The sequence below is a fragment of the Pelophylax lessonae genome (genome assembly GCF_965119305.1).
Source record: "Pelophylax lessonae genome assembly, chromosome: 6".
NCBI classification, from domain to species: domain Eukaryota; kingdom Metazoa; phylum Chordata; class Amphibia; order Anura; family Ranidae; genus Pelophylax; species Pelophylax lessonae.
The window spans coordinates 251,126,849-251,145,927 of NC_138773.1; the positions used below are offsets into that span (position 1 = coordinate 251,126,849).

At 43.8% G+C, this 19,079-nt stretch overlaps 1 protein-coding gene across 5 annotated transcripts in view; it reads left to right on the forward strand.

Annotated features, from left to right (window-relative positions):
* LOC309557535 (neurabin-1-like) overlaps positions 1-2,346 on the forward strand; it is a 224,713-nt gene extending 222,367 nt beyond the window's left edge. For all 5 annotated transcript variants that reach the window (XM_082260296.1, XM_082260292.1, XM_082260294.1 and 2 more), the window contains one exon: positions 1,647-2,346. In XM_082260296.1, coding sequence (XP_082116422.1) covers positions 1,647-1,811 — 165 coding nt within the window. In that variant the 3' untranslated portion in view covers positions 1,812-2,346. The remainder of the gene's footprint in view (positions 1-1,646) is intronic.
* Positions 2,347-19,079: the final 16,733 nt, after the last annotated feature.

The following is a 19,079-nucleotide window of genomic DNA, read 5'->3' on the forward strand; positions in this document are numbered from 1 at the left end:
TGGAATCTCTACTGATATTTAAAGTCAATGCAATTTTACATAGTGAAAAATTATTCTGAAATTGACAATTTTTAGATGCAGCTTTTCACAGATTGGTGAACATCTGCCCATCGTTACATCTTAGACACACTGGTCAGTAACGTAATTGGGTATAAATAGAGCATCTTAGAGAGTCAGTTGCCAATTCACCTAATTAGTTGCAAAATGCTCTTCCTTTATAGTACCACTTTGCCAGGTTCTTGTTACCCTGTCCAAACTTTGAGACATGTTGCTGCCATCCATTTAAAAATGACATTTTTTTTTCTTAATTATACATTTTCTCAGTGTTTGACGTTTTTATATTTTCTATTGTGAATAAAATATGGATGTAGGACATTTGCAAACCATTGCAGTCTGTTTTTATGAAAATTTTACACTGCATCCCAACAATTTTGGGTCTAATCTCTCCTTCTGTCTGATACCCATCACCATTACAGGAGGTGAGAGGAAGATTCCCTCATGGGAGCTAAGAGGGAGGTGCTTGCCATTCCTTGCTGTACTATACTTTGTATTTCTCCCTTTATCCCTATTGGTAGGAAGTTTACCTCACTTCCTAGGAAGTTTACCTCACTTCCTATCAGAAGGTAAACCAATTTCCCATATGTTGACACAGATAGAAGGGAAAGTAATTTTGATGGAGAAACAGGATTGTGGAGTGCTGGATTCCCTGGACAGATTTTTCTGGTACGTGGAGACCATGACTGGGCACTTGGAACAGCAAACCAGTAATCTAGGACATCGAACCAGTATTACTGTCCAGATACAGTGAAGAGCTGGATAATGGGATGTAGGTATCTTGAGAGAACAATTTTATATACGAAAAGAAAGCTTGCTCTAGTCACTGGTTTTAGGAGTCCAGAGCTCCTAAAACCAGTCTGATGCTCTGTCCTATATTCCTGGTAAAACAATAAAAAGTATATGGACATTCTACCCCTTCCACACTCTATTCAAACTGCAAAAGAGTGTTTTGACTGTAGATGGGCTAAAATGTGTAGTTCCTGTATGATCCATGTATACTGGGGGTCCCCAAACTTTCTACACAAAGGGCCAGTTTACTGTCTTTCAGACATTAGGGGGCCAGACTGGCCATTAGGAATAGAAAATGACTTAGGCTTGGTGGTCAGTGGGAGTAAAAAAAACATAAAAAAAAAATTACATTGTGCCTCAGTACCTCCTGACTGACGACCTGGTCAGTAGGAGGAAGAATAGTGCCCTTGATTGGTGTTAGTGAGAAAGCGTGTCCCATCATTGGTGTCAATGGGACGAGTAGTGTCCTATTGTTGGTATCAGTGAGTACAATAGTGCCCCTATCATTGGTATCAGTGGAAAGAATTCTGTCCAATCCTTGTAGTCAGTGGAAAGAAGCTTTGGTGTCCCTGGGAAGAATAGTGTCCCATTGTTTATATCAGCAAGAAGATTTATGCCTGATTGTTGGGGTCAGTGGGAGGAATAGAGCCCCATGGGCCAAATAGACACACTAACAGCAGCATATCCAGTCAATGGGCCTTAGTTTTAGGACCAATGAAGTATACCATTTGGTTATTTAATGATTTTCCAACTGTATTAACACAGATGTATATTCACTGTTCTTTCCTTTACATGTAAAGGCCCTGGGTGTTTCAAGCCAGACAGACAGAGCCACTATTAAGAAGAAAATCAAAGAAATAAAAAAAGCACAAGAAAAACTGGAAAAAAATAAAGAAAAAAGTTCGAAAAAAGAAGTACAAAGAAGAACTGGGAAAGTCGCTGCAACAGTGGAATCGAGCTGCTAAAACACTACATTACAATCCCTTCCAGCCCATGTGTTGTATATGTAAATAGGTGTACAATTAAAATGAGATGATGGGAAATCTATAACATATTTAGATTATTACTTAATGCCTACTAGCATCTAAAATGTACGTCACCTAAGGATCAACATTTTTATTTAGCATTTTTATTAAAAAAAATAGCTACTATATTTGTAATGATTTCTTGAAGTGTAATTTTTAGTGTATAAGGTTGTGGATATTTTAATGCTGAACATTTTCTCTCTCCAACAACCACTTAATAATATAGTATGTTCGTGTTTAAACCCTCTACGCACAGCCAGTAAAATGCAGGCTTTCTGACTTTTTGTAAGAAAAGATGATTCTTGTGTATAGTTTTCTACTTAACCCCTGGTTGTTTAAAGGGGAACTCCGGTGAAAACAAAATCCTTTCTAAGCAGGTATAATGTCTGTGCCGAGTGGTAAAATAGTTTTACTGTGCAGTTCTTGTCAGTATCACTCTTCTGTATGGCTACTTTAGTTTCAAGCACTTACCAGCAAATTTTATGCCTATTGTTGTTTTTTTTTTTTTTTTTTTTTAAACCCCACTTCTTGGAACATTCCTAAATTCTGAGTGCCTGCCCAAGTACTTCCTACCCCTAGTGTATAAAACAAGGCAGTTTGAGCTGGTGGTTTTGAAATGCATAACCCACCCTTTCTGTTCACCCTCAATCACATCATCAGTAGTTGATGGTAAAGAATGTACTGGTGGTTTTTACATCTCTATTGATTGTAAATTTTTTTTTATTGAAATAAACATGTTCTAGAAAGCAGCCCCCCATCGTCGTCCTCTTAAGTACCCTATGCAGAGTGCCCCATAGCAAGCCACTTGCTATGGGGGCAAGAGTGCCCATTCCCTCCTTACTGGCTCTGATTGACATCAAGGGGAGTCAATGGCTCTTGTTGCTGTATCTGAGCCGATGAGGAGTGAGCCTCAGCTCTTGTGCACATCTCTAGATCCGGATCAGGTTTGTATTTCGGGGGCTGCATGCAGAAGATTTTTTACCTTACTGCATAGAATACGGTAAGGTAAAAAAAAAAAACACCTGCCTTTACAACCACTTTAATGTCTGCCCAGTGCCGCAAACAATCAGGTTTTTTTTATGATCTAAAGCTGCTAACTTTAAGCGACATGAGCTTTTCTCCCAGATAAGTGACCAAGATGTTATAACAATCCTCCTGTGAAGGAAAGTATTTTAACGTGTGCTGGTGGGATGTTGGAAATGTCTTTGGGGGGAAGAATAGCGGGTGTCCTGTATGTTAGTATGAGAGTTGGAAATCTTTGATCATGTACAGAATGTTAGCTGTTGGTGTCTTCTGGTGAGAATGAACAAATCTTCTATGAACTGCATCTCCTTTCTTGTCTATGCACTTGTTAAATCCTAATGGGAACTTCCATTTCAAGAGAGTAATGGTAATCCAATTGTTGTACGGCATTGTTTCCTCTCATAGTGTTACTGATTTTAAATAATGGTACTAATCTGTGGCACCAAGACCAGTCGTATGTGTGTGTATTTTTTGCTATTGATTTGTCTGTTGGATTATGATTGGGATGTTTTTTTGTTTCTTTACTATTGTAATCTGACACACTGTGGACTCTGAGGTATTGGTCCATTTGATACAGCCTTTCCTTAAAGGGATTTTCCACCAGCTGACTTTTCAGCCCTTTTTGTCTTTAAAGTTGCCTCTGATAACTTTCACAACTTTTTCTATGGTACAGATGTCACTGCCTCTCCTCCTGGTCTTGTGCAGGCCTAATTTATGGTGAGACATAGCCAAGACAGATCTCGTTTAAAGTAGGGCTTTATCTGATGGGGGCGGAAAAACAAACTTTCTAAAGAAAGCTCTTGCTGTATGGAGAGCCTCTTTTAAGGATTTAGTTGTGGCCTCAACTAGTGCACACAATATTATCTGACTTTTTTTTTTTTTTTTTCCCAATGTAATCTGTTGTGAAGTTTGCCTTCTAATTAGGTTTGGAGGTACATAAAACCGTGCAAAGTCTTTTCTAAGATGGTACAGTGAGAACTTGTTACCTAGCACATTGATACAATGTTAAAGGTAAAAGAATCAGAAGAGGCATTTGCAGCAGTCTACAGTGTGTCTGATTTTAAAGAATTGTATTCAGAATGCACTTCTACCACCTTCCATTGTCGGGTGTATTCACTAACCACTACAGAACTTTTAAATAGTGTTCTTATAAACATTCTACTGTGGAGATGTCGAAGTATAAAGCACTGATGCAGTATGGTGAGATCATATCTGAGAGACTGAAATGGCCATGTGGCAACATTTTATGTAAAGTACGATTTTTGTATTTTATCAGAAACGTGTTTGTTTTTTTGTACAGCTTATAGTATAGACCTTCTATGGAAATAGTGTTGAGGGACTGTACCATTTAAAGAGGGTAGGTGTATACACACATTTTGAATAAAGATCTTGATCCTTTTTATGGAAAAAAATGTCATGGGAGAAATGTAGGCTGCCAAATAATCTTTTGAGAATAGCATTTGGTTGGCTAAAATTCTGATGATAAAACTTAACAATTTGGGTTTCTTACCCAGTAGTCAATTTCCTATTGGTAGTCACATATAACTGGACTTGTTCTGTAATATTGAAGATGTTTTGTAGCTCATTCCATGCACATCATCAGTTCTAAAGGGTGTCCAGACAATACCCCAGCATTTACACCGATCAGTCATACTTAGAGGAAGTAAACCTGCTGAAAACAATGTGGGGGGGAAAAAAAAAAAAAAACCTATAAAGCTCATTATGAAGTACTTAAAAACAAAGCCCCCCGCAAAGCCGACATGTCCTGCTTCCTGGATCGCGTCCACCGGCCATCTGATTGGCCGGAGGTGCAATTACACGGCACTGGTCTCTGAAGGAACGGCAAGGTGGCCGTTCCTTCAGAGCGCATGCGCAGATGACGTCATCTGCTGCATGCACTGTAAATATCTCCTAAACGGTGCATGTTTAGGAGATATTTATAGCACCTATAGGTAAACCTTAATATAGGCTTACCTATAGGTAAATGTCAACAAAGTGGGTTTACAACCACTTTAATGACCACCCACACAATATTGAGTAAGTCCCCCTTTTGCTGCCAAAACAGACCTGACCTGTTGACACCACTAGACCTCTGAAGGTATGCTGTGGTAACTGGCACCAAGCTGTCCGTATCCGATCCTGCAAGGTGGGACCTCAATGGATCAGACTTGGTTTTCCAGCACATTTCATGGGTGCTTAATGGATTGAGAGCATGAAAACTTGTCATGTTCCTCAAAACCACTCTTGAACCATTTTTGCAGTGTGACAGGGGCCATTATACTGCTGAAAGAGGCCACTGCCGTCAGGGAATACAGTTTCTGGTGAAGGAGTGTTCTTGGTCAGCAGCAATCTTTAGGTAGCTGGTATATGTTGAAAGAGAAGCTGTGCTGTTTCGATTTTTTTGAAAAAAAAAAAAAAAACCTAGGTTGATGCAGAATTGGTCCCCCAATGCCTCGAAGACTGAGAACCAAGCGTTCAAACCCAGCTGATTGCTCTGCTTTCAGAGAGCTGGTGACTGTCAGTCGTCAGCTATCTTCTCTTCACCCCCCCCCGCGCTCACTAAAGATGGGCAGGAGGGGCCCACTCAGGCTCTCAGCTACTCTCTGAGCCTGGGTTCTGCTCGATGCATGTGGGCAGATCCCAACTTTGTCGCGATCTTGCCTGAGCCTGAACCAGCTCTGTGATGTCAGTGGGCTTTAGCTGTCTGCTGAAAATGGGTCACAGGAGTGCAGAACGAACAGAACTTCTCCACAGGAAAAGTACATCCAAATGAATGGCAGGACCTAAGATTTATGAAAGCATCACACTGCTGCCACTGGCTTGACTTATTTTATGTTGCATCTTGGTCCCATCTCTCCCCCCTGCTAAGCAATGCACACGCGCCAGGCCATCCATCTGGAATAAAAGAAAACATTCATCAGACTTGGCCACCTTCTTGCTTTGCTCTGTGATCAAGTTCTGATGCTTATGTGCCCATTGTAGGTACTTCTGGCCGTAGGCCTAGGTCAGCATGGGCACCCTGACTGGTCTGCAGCTACATAGTCCCATCCATATCAACCTGAGATGATCTTTTTTTTTTTTTTTTCTGTTTTCAAAACCTAATTTTCAGGGACATATTTATTTGCTGCCTAATATATCACCTCCTTTCAGATGCCATGGTAACAAGATAATCAATGTTGTTTACCTAATCTGTCAGTGGTCGTAAAGTTATGGCTGATCAGTGTTTATCCACAGAGGTAGCAAAGTTACCTTATTCCAATCGCTGCAAAGGCAAATTTTATTGTCCACGAATAGGATGGAAGGTGTGAAAGTTGTAGAGCCACCTTACATTACCTTTATCCTGTTGTTGTAAATCAACAACTGCCTTGCTATAAGAGTTGGATTAAATGGTATTTTTTTTAAATTAAAATAATAAAGATTTTCTATTTACCCGCTCTTTACAATGGTATTGTAAAGTCAGCCTGGAACCTCCACTTCAGGGGACGTGCCTGCGTTCTTGGGTCCTCCTCTTCTGTATGCCACCATAGGAAGCATCTGTGTGCGTCCATTGGCACACACTGTGTGGCTTGGCACTGCTCCCTTCCTCACAGGATTTGATTTGACAGCAGCAGGAACCACTGGCTTCCTGCTCCTACTAGTGAGGTGAGAGAGACCAGTGCAGATGGGCACATCTTTGGATCGAGCGAAGACCTGGGTACGTATAAAGGGGGGGGGGGTGGGTAAAGGGGTCATGCAACTACTATGTATCTTATTTTTTACCTTAATGCAGGGAATACATTGTTAAAAAAAAAAAGTGTCTGGCCTTTAGAACCACTTTAAGGTGTCCATGCTGTGTACATGTGTGGATGTAAGTGCAGGGGTATCTTCCCAACATTAAATAGAACTGAAGAAGTGCCTTGCATAAGCTTTGAATTCAGCGGTCTAGAAAAAGTTCAGTGGAATGCAACTTACTATTACTAGATATACCCAGAGTAGGCAACCAAATCCCATTATGCCTCCAACAGCCACAAGCATGATTCCTAGAAGCAGTCATCTGGTCCATGGCTCCTGGGATTTGTATTTTTTTTTTTTTTATCTCTGCTGAGGTTGCCTACCCCTTGGCCATATGGTTGAATGGGAACCTTCACAGAACGCTATCACATACTCTGTGCTAGTTTCAGAGCTGGAATTTAGAAGTATTGAAACTAAACACAGCCAGGCAACTGCCATATTTAGGAGGCTTAGTGGCAGTTCCCATATTACCCCCATTAGCAGTGTTCTTTAAACTGTTGCCTACACATTAAAACACCAATGCTCCAATTTTTGTTTGTTTTCATCCTCGCAATTTAAAGTAGACCTGTCCTAGCAGTAAAGTGGGGACGCCCATTGCTGACTACTTTCTGAGAGTGCCACTTGCTGGGCTGTTATGTTCATAATTTGGCATTAATACATTGTAAGTTGCTGACCCAAAACCAGAAAAGTCCAAAGGCTTTTCTGCATGATTGTTCTAGGTCAGTGACTTGGGTACAGTATATACCCGGAAGGGTCGGCTCAGGCAGTTGGAATTTTCAGTAGGAGCCCCTGTGTTTCCTTTGTGACAGGTTTATGTGTTACTGCCTCAGAAATCACTGCAGCTGTTCTTATAGATGCTGAAAACATGGCCTGTTGGAATACTTGAGTGTTTAAAGCTGAGATTTACTGACCTATATCTTATACGTAGGGATGGGCTCAGGCATGTCAAGATCGTAGTTCCAACCCACCTGAGCAATCCTGCCAGGAAGCCTCCACTGCACACTGCCAGTCGTATGTAGCGTGTGAATGTGCAGCTGCGGGCTGGGAAATGTCTTACTGCTTATGATTGGTGCTGTGCAGTAAGTGCTTCCTGGTGGGATTGCTCAGGTGGGTTGGGATTAGGATCCGAACACGCCTGAGCCCATCCCTGTTAGCAGTTTGTGTAATTAAAGCTTCATACAACCCACCTCATTTCTCCCAAGCCTAGTCTCTTACTGAGACATGAGGCATTGTGCCTCAAAGCTTTTGTTGCATTGTATCCTAGGCCCTGAAGTAATGCTTTGGCTGAATAATATCCAGCAGCAGCCTTCCCTTAGAATCCCATTCATACCAGCTTGTCAACACAATACAAAGTCTGCTTCAGCTTGGGTTATAATGCACATTTCCATTTTTTCCTTCAGTTTCAATGGCGAATGAGTGTAAAGGCAGCTGTACATTTCCATGACTTGACTTCCTCTTGAGGGTCAGGTGTTTATTGTGCATGATATTCTTTTTAAAGACTGGAGATCCATTCAGCAGAGGAATGAACTACCTTTCTATTTCACCAAAACTTTCTCACATGCAATTTTTTTTTTTTTTTTATTATTATAGTGTTCTTTGCATTAACTGTGGACCATTTCTTGACAATTTCTGGTTTTCGTTCACTAAATGTTTAAAACAAAACATGGAAACATTTTTGTAAAAAAAAAAAAAGCGTTTTATATAATAAAACTGACTCTTTTCTGTTTGTGTGTCTCATTTTGTAAAGTAGAACAAAGGGCAAAAAAAAGAAAAGGCAAGTGATAATTATTATACAGATGATGCAATCTGGCAGTAGTATTAAAGGAGAAGTACAGCCAAAGCTTGGACAGTGACTAACAGTCAGCAGCTTTCTGCACAGGGAGCTCTGAGAACTGAGCGATCAGCAGTGTTTTATCGCTCAGTTGTCGGTCTTATTGCTGGTGGGGGACAGATGCATCCACCTAGGCAAGTATGATTGAAAAAAAAAAAAAACTATACTCCCTTTTAGTACAGCAATCATCTTGTAACAGTTTTATTACCAGTTAATCCTGCCAGGAAGTCTCTAATTTTTCAGTTTCCAGCTTTACCAGACCAAGCTGTCCAGAAAAAGTGACGGAAGGGTGAGACAAACCAATTAACAGCACTTACAATGGTAGGCATTTATTATAATTCAAAATGTTATCCCAAAAGGGGGGAAAAAAAAAAAAAATGTAACTGCTTAAAGTGTTAGTTGGGCTAACCAATTAGGTGACTAAACAAATTAAAGTCGAATACTTACAAGTCTATCTAACACTCTACATTGCTGCTGCCCCAAGGAAGGCCTTTTTGGGCCTTCATAGATATTGGTGGAGGAATAAGCATGATCTCCCTAAGATAGGAGGTGTTTGTTATTTGCCAGATTACCTTCAGGGTCCATTCTTTCCACCTTTCCAGTGCTTTATCGAAACACTTGTGTTACCCCTTAGCTCTGACGGAGTGCAAATATGTGGCCTTGGCTTCAGGGGGTTGTACCGAGGTGATGCCTGCAGCTAGTGGCATCACCCCGGTACAGTTGTTTAGCGCCGATGGTCAGCTTTCTTATAATGACAACTGATGCCGCTGAGCAGCTGCTCGGTTGTCATTACAAGGAGCAGGAGGGGACTTTCCCACCCCCACCCGCTGCAGCTCACCTGTGTCTCCGCGTCCCACTGGGAGAACCGAGCGACCAGCTGGCACGTCCGCTGCCTGGCTGAAGACCCCAACAAAGCCGAATTCGGGTATGCGATGTCATGAGGTACCAGGTACTGGAGCCTTAAAGGGGCCAGATTTAAAAACAAAAAAACAAAACTGCTCTTAAAATCATTCAAAAATTTGGCTATTTTCAATGAGAAGGAGGGATTCGGATCCTTCCATAAAAAGCACCTGTCTGCCTATTACTGTCACAAGGAATGTTTACATTCCTTGTAACAGCAATAAAAGTGATCAGATTTTTTTTTAAAATGAAGTGTAAAAATAAAGTAATTAACCACTTACCGCATACGGACGTGCCCATACGTCGGCAGACTTTGCGGGGTTATACCGGGATGGTGCCTCTAGCTAGAGGCATTATCCCGGTACCGTGGTTTGAAGCCGACGGTCGGCTTTCCGTCTGTAACGACCGATGCGGCTCGGGAGCCACTCACTTCCGGGTTATTGTGCTGCAAAAGGCCGCAAATTTAAAAAACGGCTGTATACAAAAATGCAGTTTTCGGCGTTTTGCATACATGGAAGTGTAGTGGAGGGGTCTAGGGTCTTTTAGACCCTTGATCCCTCCATAAAGTGTACCTGTCACTACATATTGGTGTCACAAGGGATGTTTACATTGCTTGTGACAGCAATAAAAGTGATCAGATTTTTTTTTTAAACCTGTAATAAAAAGTAAAAATAAATAAATAGGAAAAAAAAAAAATGTAGCCGCCCCCATCACCGTTGGCTCGTGCACAAAAAAACGTATATACGCAAGTTGAGCCGCAAATGAAATCGCTGTTCAAACCACACATGTGAGGTATCGCCGCGATCGCCAGAGCGTGGGCAATAATTAAAAAAAAAAAAAAAAGAGCTACACTCTAACTCTAAGCTGGTAACCGTTAAATAAATTTAAAGCTTCGCCGATTGAGATCTCTATTGACCGTAGTTTGTCGCCATCCCACGGGGGGGGCGCAATTTTAAACCGTAACATGTTGGGTATCTATTTACTCGGCGTGACATCATCTTTCACAATATAAAAAAAAATGGGCTAACTTTACTGTTTAGTATTTTTTTAAATGCAGTGAAATGTGATTTTTCTAATTTTTTTTCCCCAAAAAATGGCGTTTTAAAGACCGCTGCGCAAATACCGCGTGGCAAAAAATTTTGCAATGACCGACATTTTATTCTCCAGAGTCTTTGCTAAAAATATATATATAATGTTTGGGGGTTATAAGTAGTTTTCTAGGAAAATATACTGGTTTTAACTTGTAAACAAAAAGTGTCTGAAATAGGGCTGGGGCTTAAGTGGTTAAATACATTTTAAAGCACCCCGCATATGTAGTCACGCCCGAATATGTAAACAATGTTCAAACCACACGTGCGGTATTGTTGCAATCGTTAAAGTGAGAGCAATAATTCGAGCACAAGACCTCTGTAACTCTAAACCAGTAACCGTCATAAATCTCCATAGGCGACGCTTTAAAAAGATTTTAGGTACCGAAGTTTGTATCCATTTCACGAGTGTGCGCAATTTTTAAAGCATAACATGTTAGGTATCTATTTACTCAATGTAACATCTTTCACATTATGAAGAAAAATTGGGCTAACTTCACTGGTTTTTGTTTGTTTTTTAATTCATGAAAGTGTATTTCTTCCCAAAATATTGCATTTGAAAGACCGCTGCGCAAATACCGTATTGCAATGATCACCATTTTATTCTCTAGGGTCTCTGCTAACAAAAATATATATAATGTTTGGGGGTTCAAAGTTATTAAAAAAAATATGGGATTTTTGAATTACCGTAAAATTAATTTCTCTGATGTTCATTGACTGACACAGCTCCTAATTCTTAACCATTGGGTTATACTGCCCCCTACAGGAGTAGGACACTAAGCAGGAAAAAGCTTGACTATGTCTTTGGGCAGTCCCAGGGGGTATACACCCACTCTCAGTTGTAGGCACTCAGTTTTGTTACAAACCGTGTCAAAAGAAAGCCAACTCCCCAGAGGGGTGGGTGCTGCTGTGTCTGTCAAACATCAGCAAAGGGGGATTTTACAGTAAGTCAAAAATCCCATTTTCTCTTTTGTTTATCGACAGACACAGCTCCTAAATCATATTAATCATTGGGATGTCCCAAAGCAGTGTTAAACATGAGGTGTGGGGAAAAAAAGCAGAAAAACATTTCCAAGGCTAACATAGGTGACCAGGTAACATGTAGCACAATCGTAAACAACTGGATCTCACCTGCAAAAAAAAAACATGCACCCTCAAAGAGGATGAGGTCCTCAAAGCAGCAGCTGGGAAAACCTTGCAGCTAAAAGAAGCATCTGCAGATGCCAAAAAGTGTGCACCAACAACCAGATGGCCACCTTGCAAACCTGCATCACTGACGCGTAATGACAGAAGACCAAGAGACACTAAGCACCCTAGTAGATTGCTCCTTGACAGGCAAATTAGGAACCTGACCCCCGATGCAATGGGCCTGAACCACCGTCTGTCTGATCTATCTGGAAATGGTCGCGGAAGACGTGAACAACCCTTTGTGAGGTCTGACTGTGAGCACAAATAGAGAGTCTGACTTCCTAAAAGACTCCATAGTTGTCAGGTGCAACCTAATTGCCCATACCACATCCAAGGCAATTTCCTTTGGATGTTTTGCCTGGGACACAGGGAAGGCAACACAATGTCTTCATTCAAATGACAGTCAGAGACGACCTAAGGAAGGAATACCGGGGCGAAGCACCACCTTATCCTTTTGAATCGCCAATAAGGTGAACGACAGGATAACGCCGCCAGCTCCGACACACTGCGCACAGAGGTGATAGCCACCAAAAAAGGCCACCTTCTGGGGCAGTGCAAGCAGGGAAACCTCCCGAATATTGTCAAAGGGAGGCTTCTGTAGAGCTGAAAGCATTAACCCAGGGTGGCCGCACTGGAGGAACAAAATGTCAGACACCCTGAAGAAAGGTACGCACCAGGGAATATGAGACCAAAGGTCATTGGAAAAAAAAAAAACAACAAAGCCGATACCTGGCCCTTGATGGTACTCAAGGTCAATTTCTGTTCAACCCCCTATTGAAGGCAGTGTAAGATCCGATCCACCGAGAAGGAGCGAAGATGAACCCCAAGAGACTCACGCTACGCAATGTACATCTTCCACGTACGATGGTAGATCTTACTAGAAGTAGATTTCCTAGCTTTCAACAGTGTAAGAATCCCTGACTCAAACAAACCTCCATCCTTCAGCACCTGGCGTTCAACAGCCAAGCCATCAAAGCCAGTGACTGTAAAGCAGGATGGAAGATCAATCCTTGGGACAGCCGATCCTCCCTGGGAGGAAGTCCCCAAGGAGCATCGGCGACCAGCCGTACCCGATCGGCGTACCAAGACCAGCGAGGTCAGTCTAGACGACATCCCTTCTGCTCTGATCCTGCACAGGAGTCGTGGCAGAAATTTGGGAGGGCTGGAACGAATCGATCAGCCCACCTTAGCCGGCTACTTACCGAGCCGCCAGGACACTACTTGTGCCCCGTTGGTGATTGACATAGACCACCGACGTGGCATTGTCCAAATTAATTTGTACCAGACACCACTGAAGACGAATTGTCCAATGAGCCAGACAAAGGCTGATCGCTCAGATTTCCAGAACATTAATCAGCAGTCTGGACTCTGCCAGAGACGCCTCCCCACCCAGACATGCTGGCATCTGTAGTGACAACCGTACAGGGGAGATAAAGGATTTTCCTTGTCGAAGTGCCAGAGAACGAAGCCACCTTAAAACCGTGGATCCTTGTCCCATTTCACCAGAATGTCTTTAGCAGAGATCTTGTGTGGAACTGTGCAAACAGACTGCCTGGAGAGGACGACATCAGGCCCAGCACCCGCATTCAAGCCCTGAGTTTTTCCAGAAGACACGCTGGCTGAGACTGAATCCAGAGTCAGGCTCAGATAGTCTAGTTTTGGTGGACAGAACCAAAGCAGACTCCTGAAGGTTCAGAATCTAGAATTGGGCGTACCTTGCCTTCCTTGCTGGGAACTGTTAAGAGGTTTGAATTAAAAACCCCCTGGCAATGTTCTGAAACCGGAACAACCACCACTTGAAGGCTTGCACTACCCAAAAGAGACCAGTAACTGATCTGGCGACAAGTGCAGGTTGGAAGGGAAGAACCTTTCCAGAGGATAAAGGCCCGTACACACGTAGCGATTGTCGGCCGTAAATATTCGGCCAACCTCCGATCGGCCGTTTGTCGGCTTGTTAGTATGATGCTTCAGACAACCGACCGACTTTTCGGCCGAACAGAATCTGGTGTGCAGGCTTTAAAATTTTTGTTGGCCAACACCAGAACGGCCGATTGTTCCTCAGTCAGTACAGAATTCGGCCGACAAACAGCAGATGAGCAAGACTGGGCATGCTCAGACAAGAAAAAACACACGGAAAGTTAACTATCACATGACATCACTTCTGCAGTCGGCTGTTGTTGGCCGACAAAATTCGTGTGCAGTCTTTAGCATTTTTCAACCGACAGGACAGCACCGGACAAAAGACGGCCGATCGTTCGGCCGACAATCGCTACGTGTGTACGGGGCTTAAGAACGAACTCGATCTCGCAGCCTGACCGAATAACTTTGTGGACCCACGTGTCCTATACCAGGGAGGTCCATGGATCCGGAAACCAGCGAAGATGTCCCCCCCCCACCCCAGATACCGATGAGGGCGCCCCTTCATGCAGAGGCAGTCTGGACCGCAGGTCTGGAAGAACCTGCTTGTGGCTTGTGCGATCAGGTCCCCTTGGAACCTCCGATGGAGGCCCTGACTTTTGATCCCTTGTCTTGAGACCCTGAGGGACAAAAAAAAACCTCTTATGAGCCGAGGAGAATGGCCCACATGTCACATGTATGACGGTGCTCCTTGGCAGCCTGCGGAAGAAGAGTACTCTTCCCCTCCTGAGACCCTTAACAATGTCTTCCAAGAACGCTCCAAACAGGCAATACCCTACAAGGGGAGATTAGATAATGCCTTCTTAGATGTCTGGTTCTCAGACCAGTATTTCAGCCAGATAATACGCCGAAGGACCACTGCTGATAGAGACAGCCTAGAAATCAAAGGAGCCACATCCAAAGAGGCATCACAGATAAACTAGTCCCCGGGCCAACTGCTCCGTCAGCTCCGCAAAGACAGGGGCGAAGCTGTTTCCCCTCCAGGTCCCGGCGTAAAAGTTTAGCCCACTTGGTCAGAACTTGCTACACCAGGGCAATAGTAAATACCGGCCTAAGTGCCGAACCAGTCACGGTGAACATAGGAGGGCATAGGCTCTGACGCGCCCTATCAGCTGGATATTTAAAGGTCAGGGACTCCTCAACTGGAATGAAGGTAGCTTTATTTAACCTGGAAACCGAGGAGTCCACTACAGGTGGGACCGTCCACTTTTAAAGCAGCTAATCCTCATTAGGAACCACTGTGTTTTGGACAACCCCACTGTTTTGTGACAATGTTGTCAAAGTAAGTGGAAAAGGGAACACCCTCGCCGCTTTGGAGGGCCTGTGGGTGTCAAAAGGGACCGACGCCTCCAATGCAGCTTCAGCCGCAGCCTCCATTATTAAAGTGACACGCATTGACACAAACAGTGCATCCACCAGCACCTTTTCATGCATGCCTAGAGGAGCAGAGGATTCATCCTCATTATCTGAGCACTCAGTATATAGCGACCCTCCTGGGTCTGTATCCACGCACCCTAAGTTCACCTGGAAAACATAATCAGGGGAGGCTGCCAACTGCCATCCCGCAAAGAGGACGATGACCAAGGGCCCACAAATGGACCACCTACTGTACCCCGCAAAAAACAAGGGGGTCGCCCTCCATAGAGGCATAGTAGGAAATAGCCCCCTTAAAAGGGGGCCGCCCGTCCGCCGTGACACAGACGCCCAGGCAGGGTACCCTGATGGTCCTGCAGCGCTAAAAGGTGCAGGTACCCCACACAATAATGGTGGCAAGGCTGTCATTGAAAAATTAAGCGCCACCCTTTCCAAAGCTGACCACATGGCCTATCAGGTGGCAAGCCGCGGCCTAAATTTTTGTGGAGGCCCAGCTATGAGTGCACAGATCCCAGCTTGGCAGATGCCCAAAGGAAGAGTGGGGGGCTTCAGCTAAAAGCACTGGGACCGCTCCCCCAATGGTGGCGCCCGACTCGGCTGCATGGCCTTGTAGGCTGCAAGCTGTGGCCTAAATTTTTGTGGGCACCCAGCCGATTGGACGTGAGACCCTGCGCAGCCGACCACCCAGGTGCAGGGGAGGGGAGGGCTGATGCCAAAACTGGAGGCAGTGGCTTCAGCCACCCCCACAGGGGCTGCCTTGTGTAGTCTCCGACTAGTAAGCCATGGCCTAAATTTTTAGCCGAATCCGGCCGCATGAGGCGCGTACCTGCGGATGCTCTATTATCCACTCCCCCAGCCCAACAACTACTGCAGGGAACCCAGAGGACATCCCTGCCCCAGTCACTAACCCGCCATTGCGCACCAGGGAAATCCTGGTCAGCAGCAACTCCAACCAGCTCCCCTAAGAGCATGTGGCAAAAGCCAGCTCATAACCTCACCTGGGGAGGGGGGCAAAAGACCCACAGTGACCACCGAAATTTTAGAGGGGCTGGGGGGAAAGGAGGGGAACCCGGGGATGCCACCGTCCCAGGGAGGGGCCCACGTCCACCCCAAAATTCTTCAGGAGTAAAGGGGGGGCAGCTACTTACCATACCAGGAACAGGGTGGGCACCGCTCCAGACAGACCACCCCTCCATCGTAATGTGGGTGCTGTCGGCCAGGAGAACCGCTGAGGCCAGGTCGTATTCATCCTCACGAGATGTTTAACTCGCAGGCCAGCTCCCGTCCAGTGGGGCTATATCGTGGCTGACTTAGCGCAGAGCTACGGTCTGCACGCGCTCGCTGGCCAGACTGGGGGGACTCTCTGGATCTAGATTATCCAGTCCGTCGCTCAGTCCAGCAAACGATTGTTATTTTCTTCCTGTGAGAATCTACAAAGATAGGGAAAAAATTCAATTAAAAAAGAAAAAAAAAATCGCCAGGACCAGAGATCCCAGCAAGGAACTATAGATCCTTACTTCTGACAAGGCAGAAAAAAAACTGAGTGACTGCCTATAGCAGAGAGAGGGACTGCCCATAGGCATAGTCAAGCTTTTTCCTGCCTAGTGTCCTATTCTTGTAGGGGGGCAGCATAACCCAATGGTTAAGAAGAATCAGGAGCTGTGCTCATCAATGAATGATAGAGAAATACTGATATTAACTTGTAAGCAACATATGCCAGAAAAAGGCTTAGGATTGAACATTAATCCGTGTTAAATTAACCCCCAGAACCTGACGCATGTGCGTTGTAGTATACCACCATCACATTATGTGCTGTCAGGGGAAAAAATTGTGCTTTTTTTCCCAATCTATTTAAATGTGCTGCCCTAATGCAATGCATGTTAACACACACAAAACCACACATTAATGTAACCCCCTCCTGGAAGAGACATGTAGGAATCCAGCTGAATCAAACTTTGTTTACATCAGCTATATGAACTGTAACCTAGGTTTTTAAAACACAAGGTGTTCAATGTATGAGTCATTGCTTTCTTAAAATAAAACAGCCACAGTCTAGTTACAATAGCTTGTCCCCTATCAGCATGCTACGAAGGAGAACCATTGCTCTCTGTGGAAACAGTGGCCTCTCTGCAGAGGTTCAACACAACCCCTGCTGTCTCAGAGCTAGAGCTCTCCAATCAGCAGAGGGCATGAGTTTCTCTGCTTGCAGGGTTATATATCTGGCTCAGTGTGCTGGACCTCTGCAGTGACTACTGCTACCACACAGGGTCCAATGTCTGCAGCATGCTGCTAAGGGGAAGCTTTATAAAGAAAACAAACTGCATACCTTTGATTTACAGAATACTTTATTAATCCCAAAGGGAAATTGTTGATTTGACATACCGGGAATGTATCCAGCCCATTTAAACTGAAAGTTGAAATTGGTTTCAAGGATATAGACTGTACCAGGTCACATTGCATAAAGCAAAATTCCAGCAACCAGCTACTTTACTTATAACTAGGGCTGCAACTAACACTTATTTTCAAAACAGATTAGTTGGCTGATTGTTTTAATTAATCAGATAAAAACTTAAAAAAAAAAGTTTGGTGTATAGTTTACTTAACCATTTGCCGACCAGCGGCAGGTTCCTGCGAATCCCAGTACCTGTACAGCGGTTCCATGGAAGCAATCCTGGGGGAGTGCCCACTTGCCTGCGGGGAAGCCGATCAACAGGCCTGACGGCCGCAATTGCTGCCAGGCACCCGCGATCGCTCCCCGTGAGGAGAGAACAGCGGTCTGCTTTTGTAAACACGGCAGACCGTTGTTCTCTCTGGTATTAATGCAGAGCTCCTGTGTTACTGCTATTTAGGAACACAGGTCTCTTATTGATTCCATTAACCCATCCCCCCTCCCAGTTAGAAAACACCCCCTAGGCTCACACTTAACCCTTTGATTGTCCCTGTGTTAACCCCTTCCCTGAAAGGCAACAACAGGAGACGGGCGCACCGACCTTGTGCATTACCGCTAAAAAAGTTTATTAAAATCTAAATAGGTAGCATACATTATACTCACAAACATAAGATGTATACATGCATGTAGGAATTGGGAACAAGTTGCCTCCAGACCACTTCTATACTGCTGGATGGCGTGATGGCGTCCACAATGACCTGGCTTACACGTTTCGAGGGAGAACCCTCTTCCTCAGAACCAAAATCGTCACCGATGAGGGTTCTCCCTTGAAACGCGTAAGCCAGGTCATATTTTGATTTTTTATTTATTTGAATAAATTGGCCTAAAATTATGAAAAAAATAGATTTTTCAATTTTTGAGGGGGAATGTTATATAGTAGAAACTGAAAAATATTGTTTTTTTTTTTTTTTTTCCAGAATTGTCACTATTTTTTTTTGTTTATAGTGCAAAAAATACACAGGTGATCAAATACCACCAAAAGAAAGCTCTGTTTGTTGGGTCCAGAAGTGGTTAATTGGTTAATATGTTAAGTTTAACTGATTCCCTACTGGCCACGATTTTATATTATATATATATATATATACACATACACACACACACACACAGTGCCTTGCGAAAATATTCAGCCCCCTTGACCTTTGAGACCTTTTGCCACATTTCAGGCTTCAAACATAAAGATATAAAACTGTAATTTTTTGTGAAGAATCAACAAGTGGGACACAATCATGAAGTGGAACAAAATTTATTGGATATTTCAAACTTTAACAAATAAAAAACTGAAAAATTGGGCGTGCAAAATTATTCGGCCCCCTTAAGTTAATACTTTGTAGCGCCACCTTTTGCTGCGATTACAGCTGTAAGTCGCTTGGGGTATGTCTCTATCAGTTTTGCACATCGAGAGACTGAAATGATTGCCCATTCCTCCTTGCAAAACAGCTCAAGCTCAGTGAGGTTGGATGGAGAGCGTCTGAACAGCAGTTTTCAGTTTTTCCACAGATTCTCGATTGGATTCAGGTCTGGACTTTGACTTGGCCATTCTAACACCTGGATATGTTTATTTGTGAACCATTCCATTGTAGATTTTGCTTTATGTTTGGGATCATTGTCTTGTTGGAAGACAAATCTCCGTCCCAGTCTCAGGTCTTTTGCAGACTCCATCAGGTTTT